At 45.3% G+C, this 19,491-nt stretch overlaps 1 protein-coding gene across 1 annotated transcript; it reads left to right on the plus strand.

Moving 5' to 3' along the window:
* On the plus strand, positions 1-18,628 carry EIF2B5 (eukaryotic translation initiation factor 2B subunit epsilon). The gene is made up of 16 exons (XM_040074373.1): positions 1-153; positions 1,278-1,402; positions 1,762-1,947; positions 2,044-2,221; positions 3,737-3,817; positions 4,497-4,574; positions 4,655-4,967; positions 5,595-5,740; positions 6,024-6,159; positions 6,612-6,713; positions 7,356-7,463; positions 8,339-8,429; positions 9,221-9,344; positions 14,124-14,249; positions 15,740-15,850; positions 16,909-18,628. Exons 1-16 carry the CDS (start codon positions 1-3, stop codon positions 16,972-16,974), a joined length of 2,124 nt encoding a protein of 707 aa, XP_039930307.1. The 3' UTR covers positions 16,975-18,628.
* The last annotated feature ends 863 nt before the right edge of the window (positions 18,629-19,491 follow it).

The following is a 19,491-nucleotide window of genomic DNA, read 5'->3' on the forward strand; positions in this document are numbered from 1 at the left end:
ATGGCGGCCCGCGGTACCGCGCGGCGCGGGGCGGGCGGGGGCTCCGCCCGCGGCCCCGACCCGCAGGAGGAGCCGCCGCCGCCGCTCCAGGCCGTGCTGGTCGCCGACAGCTTCAACCGCCGCTTTTTCCCGATCTCCAAGGACCGGCCGCGGGTGAGAAATCCCCTCTGGGTGCTGCTGCCTGCGCCGCGCCGGTGCCTCCGGGGCCGCCCGTCCCGGTGTGCACTGTCCCCGGGAGGCTGGGGTGGATCGGGATCTGGCGAGAGGCGGGGCTGGGTCGGGAGGGGACGAGGCTCCCCCGGCCCCCCCGGGTTCGGGCAGCCCCCGCCGCGACTTCTCCCGCCCTCCTGCGCTCCAAGAGTTCTCCCCCGTGGAAGTTTCGGTCTCCCGCTGGAGAGGCAGTGTTGGTGCTGTCCGCTTTTCCATATGGCGTGGAGAGCTGCGCTGTTGGCTCCTCGTCTGTGGCTGGTGCAGGACAGGCAGCGGGCTTGGACAGGCTTGTTTCTGATAAAGGAAAAGAAACGAAATCTTGGCCCTTGCCAGCTGTAATGTGTGAAGGAATATGGCCAGGAAAACGGATGGGGGTAGTACTTTAATTATCCAGCTCAAAAGGCTGTGTGTTAAGGAAACATAAAAGCTTCTGGAGACTTTAGGTCTGAACAATTATCTTACCTCGTTTGCTGATTAAGTGTTGGTGGTGCTTATAATTATACACGCAAGCTCGAGCCTGAAATGAAACAGCACCAAAAACGAATTAAGGAATGGTATGGCATCACTCAGGTGTGACTCAGTAACTCAGTTTAAAAGTGTGAGTTGAATCTCAAGTCAAGAGGGTACTTACTTCACTTTAGGTTGGCGGGTTTTTTCCCCCTTGTTTAATTCTGGACACTCATATTCCTGTGGCTTCATCATTCATGTCTGACAGGTTTTTCTTGAAGCAGTTAGAGCCTGAGTCAGGGAATCAGCACTTCTTTTTTTTTCTAGTCTGTGTAATTTATTTGAGTCTTCTTGAACAGTTTACAGTGATAACTTCACTTTTTTATGCCTTTCTTTCTGAACTGAGGATCTGCCCTTACAAGATCACAAATTAGCTCTTACTGTTTAGATAATGCTAAAAGATTTTAATAAAGCCTGGTAGAGCACTTACTTGTGTTATGTTTTTGGTACTATCGATGACATTTTATCCCCAAGTTGGAAGGGGCTGTTGCTGATGTTGGGGTACTGAATGTTTGTTCAGCTATCTGTATGGGGTTTTTTGTTTTGGTTTTTTTTTTCAGGCTCTTTTACCTATGGCAAATGTGGCCATGATAGACTATACCTTGGAGTTCCTAACAGCAACTGGAGTGGAAGAAACCTTTGTTTTCTGCTGTTGGAAGTCAGCTGAGATAAAAGAGCATTTGCAGTAAGAATCTCTTCTTTTTAGTTTTATGATGGAAAGTATTTGTCTGCCCTCCAACAAGCCTCAGAGGCCTCACTGACTCTTATGAAAACTGTAAGAGACACCCTTTCAGCAGTGGTCTGCTAGCACATCTCAGAAAATACTGTTCCTGCTGTGTAGAAGGGTGCAGTTTGTTGAAAGGGTTGAGTGTTGAGGGACTGCTCCTCAGTTCACCTTCTGAGCCTGGCAATAGCGGGCTCACTGTCGCAGGATGCTCCTTGCATCCCCTTACAGGTGTGGCGTGCACTGGGACACTGTGTCCTAGTGTGTGTGTAGGAACAGCCTCTTTCTGCCTTCCTGATGTTTTTTTTCCCTCCTTCCAGAAAATCCAAGTGGTGCCGGCACACATCTCCCAACACAGTGCGGTTTGTCACGTCGGACCTGTACCGCTCCCTTGGTGACGTGCTGCGAGACGTGGATGCCAAGTCTCTCGTTCGTTCCGACTTCATCCTTGTCACTGGTGATGTGGTGTCCAACTTCAATATATCCAAAGCTCTGGAAGAGCACAAGTAGGTGCTGGAAGAGTGAGTGCTTGCCTGGTGTGCTGGGACTGCGGTGTGTAGCTCTCTGAGGAGTGTTCTCAGAGTTCTGCCCTCCTTCCTCAGGTTGCGTCGTAAGATGGAAAAGAATGTGTCTGTGATGACGATGATATTCAAGGAGTCCTCGCCTGGCCACCATGCCAGGTGCCAGGAGGATGACATTGTTATTGCTATGGACAGTGCCACAAACCGCGTCCTTCACTACCAGAGAACGCAGGGGCTGAAACGATTCCGCTTCCCTATGGTGCGTCTGGAAACTGGCGGGTGGAAAAGGGCTGTGGGGGTGAAGCAGCTCACACAAGGAGATCCTCCTTGGATGAGGGCTGGGCAACTGTCCTAGCTGCTTCTCTTGGAGGAGCAGATGATAAGAAGTAACTTGGGGTAAACTGGCTTTTTCCCTCTTAATCTTTATTTGAGCTTGGTGAAATCATGCTGGGACACGCATGTTTGTGACTCATTCCAGTTTGAATATGAGGCAGATGTATTTCTCACAGTTCAGGTTTTGACCTTTATTTCCTTTCCATGATGTAAAACAAGAGAAGGAGATTATTTGTGCTATTACAGGGGCTCCCAAATTGGGGTGCATATACCACTACCATACACAGACCATTTTTACCAAATCATTTAGGCTGGAAAAGACCTCTAAGATCAGAGAATCCAACCTTTGATCACCACCTTGTCAACTAGACCATGGCATGTCCAGTCATTTCTTGAACACCTCCAGGGGTGGGATACCACACCTCCCTGGGTAATCCATTCCAGTGTTTAACCAACCCCGTTGCTGTAGGACACGAAAGAAAGACGAAAGACTCCAAGTATTTCAGAAGGCAAAGAGTATAGAAGGCTTTATTGTCTAATTCTTACTACCTTTCATAAGGTGTTCTGATACAGACTTAACATGATTGGTGACGAGGAACGACGCCTCTCTAATCCCATTGGTGAAACTAGAGAAACAGCATAATACCACCTGGAGAAAGATTGTTTTGGGAAAGGATAGTTGTTTTGCCAAGATTGTTTTGAGAAGAGGCTTTCTCGAGAAATTTTCCCTTGGGAAAGAGTTAGCACTGCTAGCAGGCTAAAATCTCTTCAGACTCAGAAATATCAGGCCCACACAACCCTTTCCTTTTTGAAGTGTTGTTGAGCCTGACATAGGGTGGAATTACAGGGATGCAAGAAGTGGTACCTCCTCTATTACCTGTTTGTTCACCTAATAATGTAGTAAATGCTCTGTGAATGTCATGAAGGCACTTTCCCCATGAGTTAGATGGATCGGTTTCTTTCTTCAACTCAGAACTAAGGCTGTGATTGTATAATATTTTCATCCCCAAATCAGTAATCAGGAGATTATTTCATGTCTTCAAATGGAAGTACAAATCACTGTAGGAAACCAAAAAGGAAAAACCAAAAGAAACAAAACCTCAAAATACAAAACTGACCCACATCTGTAAAAATTGTATTTGGATTTATCAGTGTTTTTTTGTACAGTTGTAGCTCCCAGAGACTGAGGTAAGGAGCCTCCTGGAAGAAAAGTGATTGTTGGAAGTGGGCAGGGGTAATCTCTTCTGGCTGACACTTGGCCCTTTGTGTGACCAATCTGTGCCTGCTAAAATTGGGTCTGCTGTAGATTGTAGATTTCTCTGATCCTCAGAACTTCAGTCAGTTTAATAATACAGTCAATACTGCCCCTGGCTTATTGAAGGGTTTTGGGGTTTGATACTGTTTGAGGCACTCAGATCATCTGACTTTTTTCCTCTTTCAGAGTCTGTTCCAGAACTCGATTGAGAATGTGGAGGTGCGCCATGACTTGCTGGATTGTCATATCAGCATCTGCTCTCCACAGGTGAGCCCTGCCCTTCCAAGAGTCCAAAATTCAGTCTGCTCCCTTGGTACTGCTGGTGTGCAGGGGCTGTGAGTGGCCTGAGTACCAAGTCTGGAAAACAGAGCTGGCTGAGCTGAGGGCCTGGGTGATCATGTGGTGCTGCTGTGTGGAACATATGGGGGCTCAGTCTGTTTCTGGTATCCACCACTCAAGCCCAGGCAGAACTGCATGGGGGATGCATCCATAGACTGTCTGATTTGGCACAGAATGAAACTATTCCAGAAAAAATGTGATTTCACTTTGGGTATAATAACATCTGTGGAGCAGAGGTGATGGCTGTGATGTGGAAAAGTATCGGTATTTGTAAGCTGGTACCACGTTAGGGTAACATTCAGGGTTATTCCAGCTAAGGCTGACTAACATGTCTTCCAGATCTGATAAAGTTTGTCTGCAGCCTTCCTTTGGGGGTGATACTACAAAGTAAGGCTGGGCAAATTGCTTGGAAACGCTAAAGCAATGTCTTGCTCCTTTTGGAAACCAGATTCTGTTCATGGATTCTGGAGGAGGAGAAGGAGGAAAAGATGGGAGGGTCAATATTCCTAGCAGGAGTCAGAGCTTATTTCAAGGCAAGACCATCACTTTCCTATATTGTATAACTTGACTCTGTCTATGTTATTTCCATGTACTTTATTCCTGGCAGGTGGCCGAACTGTTCACAGACAATTTTGACTACCAGACACGGGATGACTTTGTGCGTGGTCTGTTGGTGAATGAGGAGGTAAGGAGAGGGTTGTTACGAGGGAGATCCTGTTACTTTGCCTTAGAGAACCTTCTGACGTGTTCCCGCCTGTCTCCCAGGTCCTGGGGAACCAGATCCATATGCATGTAACAACAGAAGAGTACGGTGCTCACATATGCAACCTGCTGATGTACGAAGCTGTGTGCTCTGACATCATCCGGCGCTGGGTTTATCCTCTCACTCCAGAGATGAACTTCACTGACGACAAGAACCAGAGTTACACCCACTCCAAACACAATATTTACCGAGGGGTGGATGTGAGCCTTGGCCACGGCAGCGTGCTGGAAGAGAACGTGCTCATCGGGCAGGGAACGGTCATTGGCAGCAACTGCTCCATCACCAACAGCGTCATTGGGCAGAACTGTAGGATAGGTGAGTGCGAGAACAGAGATGTGCCAGCCTTGCCAGGCCAGGGCACACATCCGTTGGGATTCGGTTTTTAAAGTGCGTTTGGCACTGAGAGGATGATAGGTGGGTCCTGATTGATTGCTAATGGGGAGAAAGGAGAAAAGCTTGGTTTTCCAGCAGAGGAAATAGAAGTTTTCAGGGTATCGTAATGAAGCTGGGAAGTACTTCATGCAAATGAGTTGTTTCAGCAGCAGGGAGTGCATGACCTTTACTCACGTAGAGTTATCAACCACCAACATCCTGCAAATGAAGAACATCTGTCCCCATTTTCATGAGCTGTTTCCTAGCAGCTCACTCCTAACCTTGCTCCCTCCTAGCTCACTTCTCCTTAGCCTTGGCTGGATTTTCGAATTTTTTTGTGTTTTGGCTGTTCGTCTAAAACTGAGATGTCAGTTGTTACTCTCAAGTCTCTGTAGACTTTGGGTAAGAAGTGGATGTAGGTCTCTGAGGCAGGTTTTCCCCTGTCATCTAACATCTGTCATGCATCGAGGGTGTTGGGAGTCAGTAAGATGCTTCCTTAGTGGGCTCAGCAGTGTCAGAGAACACCAGACAGCCTTCCTCAACATATTTGTACTTGGTGGTGTATAACAGGTGATAGAGTCACTTTGGAAGGAGCTGTTCTGTGGGACCGAGTGCACATAGCAGATAACGTGGAGATCCACCATTCTGTTATCTGTGATGAGGCTGAAGTGAAGGAGAAAGTGAAGCTAAAGCCCCGCTGTGTCCTCTCTTCTCAGGTGAGCTGATTTATGTCTGTTCTGCTTTCTGCCTCTCTTGGCAGGTTACTCATCTTAGAGTGTACTATCCCAGAACACAGAGCTGCCCCAAGCCTTTTTGCAGAGGTGGAAACTGTGCTACTGCTCCCACCATTTCTTCGCTTTGCGTGGCTGGGGCAGTATAGTATGGAATGTGCTGATGTCTTCAGTTATACTTGATAGTGACAGCTTGTCTGGAGCTGCTGGTGGAGGTACAAGGGGGCAGTCAGTGTTCTTCATTAAGATATGTTTCACATATTTGCAGGTAGTAGTAGGTCCTGGCATCACTCTCTCTGAGGGCACAGTGATCTCTCTGCATCCCCCAGATGAGGAGGAAGAGGACGATGACCAGTTCAGTGATGATTCTGGTGTGAACAAGGAGAGCAAAGTAAAACCGAAAGGTATGAGAGTCTCTGTCTCCATGCACCTATGCAAAAGGTTTTGTCTTCCAGTGATCTTTTGGAGTCGTTACCAGCCCCATTCCAGACTGCAGTGCCAGGGTGGAGCTTAGTGCTGCATTCAGCCTGGAATCTATGTGTTTTCATCAGGGCAAGCAAGGATACTCAGCTGTGTCCAAGGGCTTTGTCCTTGTGAAGTGCTGTTGCTACAGTGTGGGTTTGTCAAGGGATCTAAACATGGTGTGCCAAATGTTGCTGCTGTAGGAAGGAGTAAGTCACTTGTCAAGGCATGTGAGAAATTCAAAGCTGAAATCCATATGCATCTGCAGGAATCCCAGCTCCCTCTTGATGAAGGCTATTTAGGAGCAGTAATATGCAGGTTCTACCAATCTATTTCAGATTTGCCTGTAAGCAGATCCAGTACATCCACACACTGATTGCTGGTTCTTTTTCAGGTTACAATAAAAAGGATGTAGGCTCAGAGGGCAGAGGCTATCTCTGGAAAGCAGATGACAAGAATGAAGAGGATGAAGAAGAGCAGAGACAAAGCCTATGGGGTGAGGAAAAGTTTAGTGTGGTCACCTGGGGGTGAATAAATGTGTGTTGGGGAAACCAGCCAAGTGGATGCTGGTAATTGTGTCTAGAGCAAAACTTGGGCTTTGTGAAGCAGACTGACTCCAGATAACAGCTATGTGTGGAGGGAAGGTGAGAGGTAAAAGCAAGTCGTGCGTGGACCAGATGCTCTCTACCTGTGCTCTGTGGAAGGTGTTGTTAGATATTTGCCTTGCACTAACACACAGAGCTGTCTGTGCTGGGAATGCTGCACTATGAGACACCAGGCCCTCCCTCAGATGGGAATATGCTTTGGCTATTCCGAGTGCTGCTGGCTTTCCTCCTGCCAGTGGCAGTGTGTGCTGACATTGCTCCATTGTGAGTCAGCAGTCTGTGCAAAATGCAGTTGCTTCTGTCCCTGTCCTTTGTTGCCTGCCTGCAGACTCCCAAAAAATCCCATTATCCTAGTGCCAGCTGTAGTGTTCCCTCTGCAGCAAGTATAATCATCTGGACCTGTAAATAGAAGCTTCCTTGCAAGGACAGATAGTTGCTGACTTGGCTGGGAAGTCCCTGGGACACCTGGTTCCTCATGGCATATGATAGTTGCAGCTTTTGAGTGCTGAATGCTGCATCTTCTCCTTCCTCAGGCCCAGCTATGCACTCAGAGGAGGAGAGCGAATCTGACAGTGACCTGAGCATGGGCTCTGAGGAGCCAGACAGTCGGGCAGCTTCCCCTCAGCTGGATGACATCAAAGGTGAGGTGGGCTCTGAAGAAGTACAGTGACTCTGTGCAGTGTGTGATGTTTGTGTGTTGTGTCTTGGTGTATTGGAAAATTTGTGCACTTCTATGATAACGTTGTTTCCTGATCTCAATTTCTGCATTTTCTGCAGAGTTCTTTAATATTCCCTGTGTCACTGCTGGATTAACCCAAGGCAGTCAAAGATGAGAAAGTAGACAAAGAGCCTCCATTTTCCCATTCCTCATCACTGGACCTTCATGAGAGAGACCTCCCTGAGCTGTTTGAATGGCAGTGTCACTGCCCAATTTTAGAGACTATGGGAAGGTCCAGCAGAATTTCTCTGTATGGGCAGCTTAGTACTGTAATAATTCTGGAGAAATAAATGTCCTTGTAGGAGCTGCCTCTTTTGGCAGAGATGTTTTGGGTTTCTATTTTGTTGTGTTAAGCTTACCTGAATTTGGAAGAGATTCAGGCCAAATTGGAAAAACCCAAAAACTTTCTCATGTTGGAATATTACCCCAAAAGAAATTAAACCAATAAATTTTAGATTTGAATTAATACTTTCAAATTGGGAAAATGAGATTTGTCAGAAAAAAAAAAGGCTAGATTGTGAAAGTATAATAGAAACTCTGTTCTAAAACGCTGTAGAGGTAAATAACTTTGTACTGGTTTCTGTGGATAGATCAATGATATTTCGTAGGTGGTTTCCTTTGTTTGAATTATATCCCACTATTTATAGTTGCTGTGGGTTTTTGTCAGCTTACGGAGAACAAATAGACATCTGTGTCAGAATGCTTTGCTTGTGAAGGACATCATTCCTTCAGTAATGAGCAGTTTGAAGAATCTGTGCTTTTGCCTCATGTCTAACTGCCTGTCCTTTCTCTCATTAGTTTTCCAGAATGAGGTTCTGGGTACGTTACAAAGGGGTGAAGAAGAAAACATTTCCTGTGACAACCTGGTCCTGGAAATCAACTCCCTCAAGTGAGTTGGGGATGTCCTTAGGGATCCTTGGGGTGTCCTTAAGGATATTGTCCCTTATGCTGAACAGTCGGGATTGACAGCAGATGAGTCACAAGAAGAGGAGAAACCACATGAATGCCCATTGTTAGACATTTTATCAGTATGGAGCATGAGAAATGCAGCTTAGGCATCATGACTGAATGACAACAGGAGTTGATGGAGAGCACCAGCTGCATCTCTACCATCCTTGGTGGTTAGGCTTTTCCTGCCCCATCTCTGTAACAAGAGATTGAATTGCTGCTAAATAACTGTGGAGTGAAGAGAGCAAGCCAGTTCTTGGCAGGACTGCCTGGAAGTTCATCCAGGGTCTGCTGCTCTGGGCATTGCAGTATTCAGCCAGCTGCCTGCAGCTGGGGCTGGGCTGTGGTGTGGCTTGTCCACAGGATTTTTACAGCAGCAAGTCTAGAGCACATAAATTAGAATGCCTTTTGTCTGGTGTTTCTCAAATCCAAACCTGTGTGCCTTCTTTTGTGCAAGAGCATTGCTACAGCACCCTGGTAAATGTGAGGGTGCTGTCCCTGCAGCAGCTCGTTCCAGTTGTGATTACAGATTTTCACGACTCACGGCCTTATGCAGGGCCTGATGCAATGCAAAGTGATTTATTGTCTAAATATTTGGAAAACCAAGTAAACAAATAAAAAATAGGTTGATAAGGTGAAAATCAGATTTTCTTCTCTATCTCTGTGAATAGCCACAGTCTGCAGAGATCAGACAGTGTGAGATGTTGAGGATTTTTGCCTTTTTCATCATAGGTATGCATATAACATTGGCCTGAAGGAGATGATGCAGGTGCTCAGTAAAGTGATCCTGGAGTTCCCACTGCAGCAGCTGGATGCAAACCTGGACTCCCAGAACTATTTCTCAGCATTACTTCCTGTGAGTCCTGCTCCATTTGACCTTCTTTGGCCTTGTCTCCTAGTGTGTAGCAGTCTCTCTGTGTGCCCCAGGTAGTTCCTGCCTGAGAAATCTCTTTGGGTAAGCCTGGAGCCACTTGAACTCCTTGAGTTCATGAGCCTCTTTGTCTTCTGTAGCAGTAAAAATGAACTGAAACTTCTTGTTCCTGCTTGACAGAGCTCAGCTAAGACTGTAAGTGGGGGAGCTTCAGTACTTATGGTTGTTTCTGTTGCCTGTGTGAGACAGTAGAAGTGCATCATTTGTAAAACAGAAAAGAGAACGTCTATTAGAGATATCTTTACAGGCTTGCATTGCAGCAGCCCGGTTTGAATCCGTCTCAAGTCCTATGCCTGGGGCAGAGGGGAGCACTCCTCTCCCAGTGGGATCCTTTCCAAGGTCTTACTTGTCTGCATACTATAATTGGTGCCAAATTTTTTTTTCAGCCAAATGCAAAGGCATGATATTGTTGTCTTTGTGCAAAGATAAAGTTCTGCTTTGTTTCTAGGGAGATGGGTTATATAGTTGGATGTACCAACTTCAGTTTCCTGCTTTATGGCAGACAAAATAGGGTAGGATCTGTTTTAAAAAGCAGGCAGTCTTAATGGTTTTGTTCACCCAAGCTGAAGTCTTTATGCTATTTCTGTCTCCTTTTTACAGTCTATTTATGTATTTGACTTTGCAAACTCTACAGATTCTGAAGATGCTCTTTCAGAATGAATAGGTCTGACACATGTTTGGGACAGACTACTTCCATTTTTTTAGGACTACTCTTTTTTTTTTTAGGAGATTGAGAGGAACACTAGACTTCCTCATAATCCTTTCTCTGAGAAAATGTGCTTTCAGTTGATGAGAAAGGGTGGAAAACTCTCATTTGTGTAGGTGCAAGCATGCTACTTAATTCACCTCTTGGACATATGGAGATGCCTTCTGGAGAAAACATCCATGTAAATGGATCTGTTCTTCAGATGGCTTAGTGAGATTTTGCTGCTCACTCTGTTTAAATTCTGCTTGCTTTTGTTCATTTTTCCAGACTGTTTTCTTGAATAGCATGTCCTGTCCTAGAAAAAGAGAATTGAAGGGGGAGGACTGAAGAAAATGTTGAAGCAGATGTTAGATTCTATGTGAAAAGCAGTACATCTAGACAACAGCTTGTGTGGAATTGGTAGCTATATAGGTTTGTTTTTTTTTTTTAATCCCATCTGTGATATGGCATCTCTTGGTCTCCCAGATTAGGCTCCTACTCTAGTATGAGTGGGAAAGGAGAATTTCACTGCAGCACCCAGTCAGAAGTTCTAGTCTGAGATGAAGCATATAAATGGATAAAGTTTTGTGTAATTGCCCCAAACCCCCAGAAGCTAAAGACAATGGTAGTACGTGAAGAGTTTGAGTAACTTTTCATCAAAGGAAAGCTAATGCTCACGTTTAGCAGCAGAAAGAACAAGTCAGCTCACCTTTAGTGAGAAGTAGTGATAATCAAAATGTAATGTTTACAGTGGCCATGTGTCATGTCATGGGCAGGTGGCATTGTGTAGGCAGGGAATTTTGTTCCTTTATGAAGAACAAATTACCCTTAGGTTTATCAAAGAAAGCCAGGTGTCAAACCAACTGACCATCATGGCAGGCAGTTTCTCCAGATTCTCCCTTGTAAAGAACCAGGAAGATTCTTAGAGAATCCTTCTCTGAGACAGTTTGTGCCTCGGTTGGTGCCTTCAGTGTTCAGGTTTGCTGCACTGACTTTCTGCTCTGTGTTCAGCAGGAGAACAGTGTCCTGGTGAGGTACAGGGGTGTTCACTTGCACTCATGTTGTTTGTCTCTGTTACAATAACCCAATATTTGGGATGGGATGTACCTCTAATAGATGTAGTGAACCAGTCTTGAAATGCTTATTGAACACACATCGCTGGTATTCTGAGGCAGCAGCTTTGTGTATTTACCTGCAGTGCTTTGAAAAGACCAGTTCTTTGGGCAGAAGTTGTACAGCACCTGGAACAGTGGCTTCTCTGCAGCTTGTGATTCCCTGGTTAGTAAAAAGTACACTCCATTAATTTACTAATTCTTATTTACACTCTGCAAATCCCAAGCACAGGCTTGGTATAGGTTAGTACATAATGAGAGCAGTTGCTGCTGAAGTTTGCAGCTAAAACTGCCTCAGGTAGCATCTGGTAAAGGATATGCCCATAGGTATTTTTTTCAGATGAAACATGGAGGCTTGAGAAATAGAGATATCCAGTTTGATGTATGTCACGCGTCTTGTTCAGCTCTTGTACAAGTTTTTGAAGGAGAGATGGTGCGGAAATAGACCTTTCCTAGAACTATGGACCTTTCCTAGACCTGGGATCCTGTAATGGTGTGCATGTGAACACACTGTGGGATTACTTATTTGGGGACCAAATGGATCTCTGCTGTCACTGAAGACAATTGTGGTGATCAGCACGGATGCTGTTGTGCTCTAACAGGTTGGAATTACAGTTTTGTCTGTCCTGTTTTCCATATACTTCCTGATGGTGTTATGTGCTGGTGGTAGGTGTAAAATGATCTTGGTGTTGAGACTGTCCTTCTGACAGGAGAGCTGGATCACAAACCTCTTCGAAGTTGCTGGAATATTGTTGATAAGATTTGATGAAAGATAATCAACCTGTCAGAGAAGTTTGATTGCTTTCCCCAGACTGTAGATTGTTTTGAGGAGTTACCTATGTAGAGTCAAGCCTGAAAATTTCTGATATTGTCCATAGGGCTCTCTGTCAGGTAACTTTTCACATTTTTAAGTGTTTTATCAAATCCACATTGGAAGCTTCTAATTCTCTGGTTTAGATTTTCATGAAACTCCTGAAATAGCCTCTCTGGTCATACAGGCTTAGAGGATGTTTTTCCTAGGGGCTCTGCAGGGTTGAACCCTACTATCCCCATTAGCACCAGTTTCAGTGCAGTGCATGCTCTCGACTTGAGATGGTATATTTTTTCTTCTTTCCCTTTTCCAGCAGCAGGAACAATGAATTGTGTCCTGGGGTTGTGAGTGTTTTCTTTATAAATAACCCACTTTCAGAAACTCAATAGCTTCTGGTTGGATTTGTGCCTGCTTATGATTTAAAGGTGTTAATAGAAGGGTATTACCAAGTGTTTCTTAGCCTGCAAGGAACTTTCCAATAGCTTTACTGCAGTTGAGGTGAAGATTCTAAAGATTAATAAGAATAGGGAAATGGTTGTAGAGGAGAGAAGAGTGTCTAGCATTAGGCATTTTGCTAAACACTGAAGTACCTCCTGTAAATATGTTACAGAATCCTCAGTTTTATTGTGATACTATGATGATCAGGATCATTCTGTGCTGTTACTGTTGTTCCTTAAACCAGTCAATGTACCACTGTACAGATGAGTTTGTACTCATCCCCTTCTTTGTTTCTATTTGAGGCATGCAAATTCCAGCATGTTTGCATTGCAGATGTGTCTGAAGAGGTGATGGAGTGCAATACTGCAGAGTAGATGAGAACTATATCCTAGCTCAGGTTACCTTTGGTAGTCCACACCAGCCTGGGCTATCTCCATCGCTCTGCTGTGTGTCCTGGAGCTCTCCCTCTCTCAGGTCTACTGCCTGTTAACAGTTATCCTGAACAGTATAATGCTGATTAACCCCAAATGTGGGTGACTCAAAGCTTCTTCATCACACCCCAAACCCCTGTGAATTGCCAGTTTCCCTTCAAAACAGACCAGATGTGTTCTGTAAGGAGACACTGCTGAAGGCACAGCGAACCATTGTATCTGTGCAGTCATGCCAGGGGTGTAGTTGCAGGACTGCCTGCTGTTGAATTGCTCCACTGAAAAGGATGTGGAACTCTGGTTTAATTTCCTGCAATATTTTTGTAGGATGGTCAGGTCATGATGTGGCCAACGAAGAATTTTTGTATCTTATCCAAGTTCTGATATCTTTTAAAATTTTTATGGACAGGGATCTAGGTATTATCTCCTATCCCAGATTCAGGTCAGTCTATGCTGCTTTGCAGAGCTCCCTGCTGCATATTTCCCAGAAATGTACAAGGGAAAGAGTTGTGGAGGACTCAGAAATATTGTTTGAAGAGGCAGCACTAAAATCATTAAACTCAAGACTCCAAGAAAAATAAGCCTTGGAGGAGAGAACAACTAATAGTGTAACAACTTCTTGCCCTTCATCCTTCCACCCATTCCCTGCAGCAGGCTTCAGGATCCAAACAAGCCCCTAGGCACACAGCAAATGTGTGATTTGCACTTAGGGGCTGCTCTGACGCATTCCTGTTTTAGGGGTGGTTGTTTTTCACTGTTCACTTCTACTCAGCTGGTAATTAACCTGGCATTATCTTTTCCTACGTTTCCTTATTCATCCTTCTGCTTTGAAGGAAAATTCCACTGAAATGTCAGCTGCTCTGTGGGGGGAGGCTGTGAGTAGCATGTAGGTATCTCTCCTTATCAGTCTGCAGTGAAGAGATTTTGTTTGAATACCAGACTCCATTGAACACATTTATTGTGATGGTCTGGCATTCCATCCAGAGAGGCAAAAACAAGAAAGTTTGTAGATATTCTGAAAGCTAAGTAAAACCAGGTTCTGTCCTCGCATGCGAGACTCAGTAGCATCTGTTCCATGGACAGAGAGGGTCAAATACCTGAAGCAGTCAGCTGAACGGTTTCGTAAAATGCTTCCCTGGGTCACTTTCTTGGTGTAACACAGCTGAGACACAGGGCTGAGTGCACCCACCCATCTCGGCTCAGGAGCTCTTCTGTGTTTTCTCCCTGCAGCTGTTGAAGAACTGGACCCCGTTGTTTAAGAACTACATAAAACGAGCGTCAGATCACTTGAATGCCTTATGTGCCATTGAGGAATTCTTCTTGGAACATGACAGTCTCTGCACATCGATAGCTAAAGTGAGTATCCACTCCCAAATCTGTTTTTGTTTGATTCACAGTGGAATGCATCCTATTTACATCATCACCTCTCTGCTTTAGGGGAGAGAATTTGGGGGTCTCAGTGGAGAGGGTGTGTAGAAAATCCGTCTATAACAATTTCTGTAAAAAAAAAAAAAAGAAGTTTTGTGTCTGCTGTGCCTCTGAGGGAGCACAGCTGAGGGTGAGTATTAATTACCAGCATGCAGCCTGTGGGGAGCTATTATTTTGCAGCTTCCAACATAGATGCCCTTTTTGTGTGATGCTGGAAGAGGCAAAGCCGGAGACTTGCTGTAGGAAGAGCTTCATTTATCTCTCCATGGTCCCTGGGATCTCACTGCTAAATGGCTTATCCTACTTCGGAGTGCAAAACAGAAAAGCTGGGAATAAAAGTGGAATTTTATTCAGGCTGAGATAGTTATGAAACTGGGAATAAAGGAAACCTGTCATGTGGCTTGTTATGTCTCCCTGCTTGTGAGAATTTTCATATATTCCTCGTCACCATCCTTCACAAATATTTTGTCCCTGCAATCTGTCTGCCCTATCACATGGAGAGCATTTGACGGATTGCAAGGCTCCTTTAGCAGCAGCTCAGGAAGCCCCTGTCTGTTTTGGAGGAGTTCTCCTAGAGCCTGCTTAACTCTTGATTCCTCAAGAAAGAGTAATCCTAAATTCTGCTACGAGTGCTTCTCGCTGATGGCAAAGCACTTAGGACTGGAGCCAAAAGCCTTCAGTTTGGTGAGCCAAAATGTCCTTGAACTACAGCAATTGTTTGGCATGTGTCCATTGTTCTAGGGGCCTGGGTTTCCCTAGAGGCTGGGAATTGAAGTGACACTTTATATTCGGAGTTGGCAGCCAGCTTTGTTGGTGCTCTGCTGCAAGGAGACCGTCTGCGAAATGCCTGCTCTGCCTGAGCCCAAAGGCACCCTGAGAAAGCCTGATCGTGTCTCCCCCTCGCTCACAGGGGAGGGGCTTGAGCTGACAAATGACCAATTGCTTTGACACCTGTCATAAGGCACTGCAAAGAGAGAGCTGACAGGAGGAAGGAGCCTGGGGCAGAGCTGGATAGGTTCACGCTCCTCTGCACGTGTCACTGTTGTACGTGAGCCTGCATCAGTTGCTTGTTGGATCTGCTTTGGGGACGGCGTTTGGGGTGCTTTAGAAGGAGAACTTACGTCCTGAACTGATAGCCTCTGTGACCCCTTGTTGCCCACTGCTCTCAGTCATACCCAGCATCCTCAGAGCTGAAGCTGATGGGCCTTGAACTTTTGACTCATTATGTGCCAGGAACATAAGGCTTGGTAGGAGAATCACAGTTATTTTTAACAGTAGAAGGAAAATGAAGCAGACTGAGTGCCTTCTGGTGAAGACAGAGCTGAGAGACACAGATTACGTGCAAACTTTGTACTTGGACGTGAGCTAGTCCTGTAAGAGTTTACAGAGAGCCTGTTGCTCTTTTCTAATTGATGCAGGTGTTGATGACATTTTACCAGCTGGAAATTCTGGAAGAAGATGTAATTCTCAATTGGTTCTCTTTGCGAGACACGTCTGACAAAGGAAAGCAGCTTCGTAAAAACCAACGGGTGAGTCCCAAAGGTGTTGGGAGAGGCTGGGCTTGGGGGAGAGAGACAGACAACAGCTGCTGAAAGAAACTTCGAGTGAAGTTTGGTGTCACTGTCACCTTCTGTGGAGCAGCTGCCATGACATGGTAGGCCAAGAAACACACCAGTGCACTAAGCAACACAGATTTGTTCTCCAGAACAGGCATTTCTGTGCATTCTGCTGTAATCATCCTGTTTGGATGAGAAATGGAGGTAGTATGAGGATTGTTTTTAGTGGGCTCTCTGTAGCATGAGGCCAGCACTTTCTGGAGTAAAAGCACAGCTTCTCCAAGTCAACACCCATTTGAAATGGGCTTTAGGCCAATGCCCTGTGTGCTGGCCCCATGCAAGTCCTTTGAAGCTTTCATTCCTGGCTCAGCAGTCCCTTCACATACATTTCTAAGCATTTGCTGTACTGAGTGGTTTCATTTGGCTTCTGTTGCAAGGAATATATAAACTTCCCTCCTCCATCAGGTAGAACTTTGTGCTGCAGTTTGTCTGAGCCCTGTTCCAGTCCTCCTCCCTGGATCTGGGAGGGAAGCAGAGGAAAAAAAAGCCAGCTGAAGAACAACTTTGTTCAAGACCTTTGCAAAGTCAGCTATTAGTGTAGGTCAGCAGTGCTTTCAGCTGCTTGTTCGAGTTAAAATGTAAAATAAGCTGCCTTTTTAATAGCAGTTTCTGAGGCACAAGTTTTTTTTCCCAGCAGAGTTTTCCTAACATGTCAGCTAAGGTGCAGCTGCCTTCAGTTTGCCCTCAAGCTCTGAAAAACTCTCAAGCTTTTGTCTTTTTGCTGAGTGTTGGAGGGATGGTCTGACTGGAGGAATCTCCTTTAGGAATTTAATCAATCTGTGTTTGTCTGGGGCATCCCAGTTGTTTTTCACCTAATTGTCTCTCAATCTGCCTCCATTTCTGTTTCTTCTGGAAACACTTGCTCTTTTTTGTTCATGATAGTGATGCTCACTCACACAGTATTTGTTGAGCATTTCCAGCATCTCTTAGGTGTCAGTTGTTAACCTAATTACATTTCTTTCTCTCTGCAGCTCCAGAAGTTTATCCAGTGGCTGGAGGAGGCAGAGGAGGAGTCGTCTGACGGCGACCAAGACTGATATGGTGGCTCAGCATGAGAAGAGGCTCTCACTGCCTTTCTGGGCCAAGTGGGCAGGGCAAGATCAATGCCAGTGCATGGTGTGTAGATGTGGGGCCTGACATCGAAGTGACTGACAATCCCATCATTAATTCAGTTGTGTGTTCCCAACTTTGCCACTTCCCTCCCTCCCTCATTTGCACCTTATGTTGCAACCCAGTATAAAAACTAGAAGGGAAAAACAGGAGGCAGTGATACCTAAAATCCCTCTGAAGCCTGGATATGATGTACTATAAGCTGTCTTTTGGGAGGTCTATTGTTACTAATACAAAGGGAGAGAGTAGATGCAAATACATACAATGCCCCTGTAGATCGAACCATCGGGGTTGTGGAAGAGTGGTCATACAGCTAAGGTATTTGGAGTCATTGTTGGTTCTGGAGCTAAGGGAGCTCCTTCTGAAGAGACACGGGCAAGGTTGGTGAGTAAGAGCATGCGGATTAGGATCTGGAGTCCAGGACTATAATTCAGGAGTTCTTGTGCCTGGAGAAGATGCAGTTGTCGGAGGACGCCCAAGGCATTTTGCAGCCTAGAAGGCACTTCTGTGATCTTTCCAAAAGGGAAAATCTCTTGCCATCTGCCATGCTAGGATCTAACACAAATTGCACAGCGGAGTTGGTAAAACCATGTGTTTCCCGTGCTGTAGAACCAGGGGTGATGTGTGCTCAGCTTCCCCACAGGGTTGGTTGATGGCTGTACGGATCACCATATCCTGCATGTGATTGTTCTGTGCCCCTAGCTTAGCAGACATGTTTTAGAGAAGTGTCTGTTTCTTTATTTTTTTTTAATGAGGAGGGAGCAGAGGTGCCTGTCTCCTCCCACTGCACCAGCTACACTTGTGTTTTGCCCTGGGGGCATTGACCGCACCAGCTGCTTTGAGGAGATGGCAAGTTCCTAAGTTCTGCTCCAGTGTGAAAAGGAGCGAATGGTATTTCCTTCAGCAGCACACAGTCTGTGTATCCACATGATTTCAGTTATATAAGCTTGCTTACTTCATGGCCATTTATTTATTTGAAAACTTCCCTCAGACAGCAGGGAAAGTACTGCAAACCCACTGTGAGGCTCTGCAGCCACAGAGCAGCTTGGCAGGCAGCAGGGAGTGAGTGTGCCTCTGGCTCAGGCAATGTGTGGCAGCAGCAAGGCCTTTAAGAACAGCTCACTTGGAAGTGTCACTGTGCTGTGTTCTTCCCTGCTCTCAGAGAACAGAGTGAAAAGGATACTGCAGCCATCAGCTTGTGTTCATAGGTGGGTTATTGGATGTGCTGACCTTGCCTCTGCCCCTTCAGGAGGAGCATGGAATAAATCCTTTGCAGGGGGAAATGCACTGGAGCTGCCCACTCAGGATATTTACTTGGCCGTTCCGTGGTGCCACAGTTGTCAGTGAGGGGACAGCATTGGATGCTGGAGACCAGGGATACTGCCTCTAAAAAGCTGAAGTTCAGGCAGGGCCATCTTGTGCACTCACACTATCAGTTGCCAGGATTGTGCATAAATGTCCTTGTTTTCTGACACTGCAAACTCAGTCTTGTAAATGTTGGGGAAATAGTTGGTATCTGAGTTTTCTGTATCTGCCAATATTTAATTCAGGGAGCAAATAAAAACTATCCTGGTGTTACCAGCTTGTTTGCTTTTTTTGACTTGGAATTGTATGTCATCAGTTTTACATACCTGAGCAGGGCTTCATGTGTAAGTTAAATAACTCATCACTGCTTTTTCCTCAGATTTTGAGCACAGAATAGGCACAAAGGAAATCAGCACAGCATTGAATCGGTGAAAGTGTTTGATGGTAACTCATAACCCCTATTTGCAACTAGAGAACAATTAATTAAAACTTCTGAACTTGGAATCCTGAAGTGGGTGAGGTTTGGTTTTGTACAGAATTGTGTTGCAAAGATGAACCTTAAAGCCAAAGAAATCTGTTATCATTTGTCATTATGGGAAATGCTGAGAATGTTGGCTGATATGTCCTGCATTGTACTCTCTTGATGCTGGGAAATAGGAACTGGCAGAGGCAGGGAAGGGCAGCTACAGTAAAAACATTTACAAACCAGCTGCGAAACTTGGTAATTTTAAAATCTCCTTGGATATATCAAGTTGGTTTTTTTTCCTTTTACAGGGTAAAGATGGCTTAAGAATAAATTTACCATGTAGTGCTGTAAATAGCTCAGTTTTGCCAGCAGTTCTTGATTATTTCTGCCAAGTAACAATTCCACTTTTGTTTTTTCCACATTCCTTCCTCCTTTGCTCCAACTTCGTGGTGTGAGCTGGTTTTTTTTGTTTGTTTGTTTGTTTTTACCTGGGAGTTAAAATCCAAGGGTAGAATGATGTTGCTCTGTGACCACATCCTTCAGGCCTTGGTGGTGTGTGTGGTGGGGTAGTTTTACAGATGCCAAGAACAGAGCAGCAAAAAGAAAACAAATTAAGATACTTAATATTCTCCAAGGTGGAGTTCTGGCATGGTGCAGCATCCTTATGTACTGA

The sequence above is a fragment of the Hirundo rustica genome, chromosome 10 (genome assembly GCF_015227805.2).
Source record: "Hirundo rustica isolate bHirRus1 chromosome 10, bHirRus1.pri.v3, whole genome shotgun sequence".
In the NCBI taxonomy this organism is placed as follows: Eukaryota; Metazoa; Chordata; class Aves; order Passeriformes; family Hirundinidae; genus Hirundo; species Hirundo rustica.

Coding starts and splice junctions, on each gene's coding strand:
- EIF2B5 (XM_040074373.1), top strand. CDS start 1: ATGGCGGCCCGCGGTACCGCGCGGCGCGGGGCGGGCGGGGGCTCCGCC. Junction 1,403..1,761: donor GAGATAAAAGAGCATTTGCA/GTAAGAATCTCT, acceptor CCCTCCTTCCAG/AAAATCCAAGTGGTGCCGGC. Junction 9,345..14,123: donor ATTTCTCAGCATTACTTCCT/GTGAGTCCTGCT, acceptor TTCTCCCTGCAG/CTGTTGAAGAACTGGACCCC.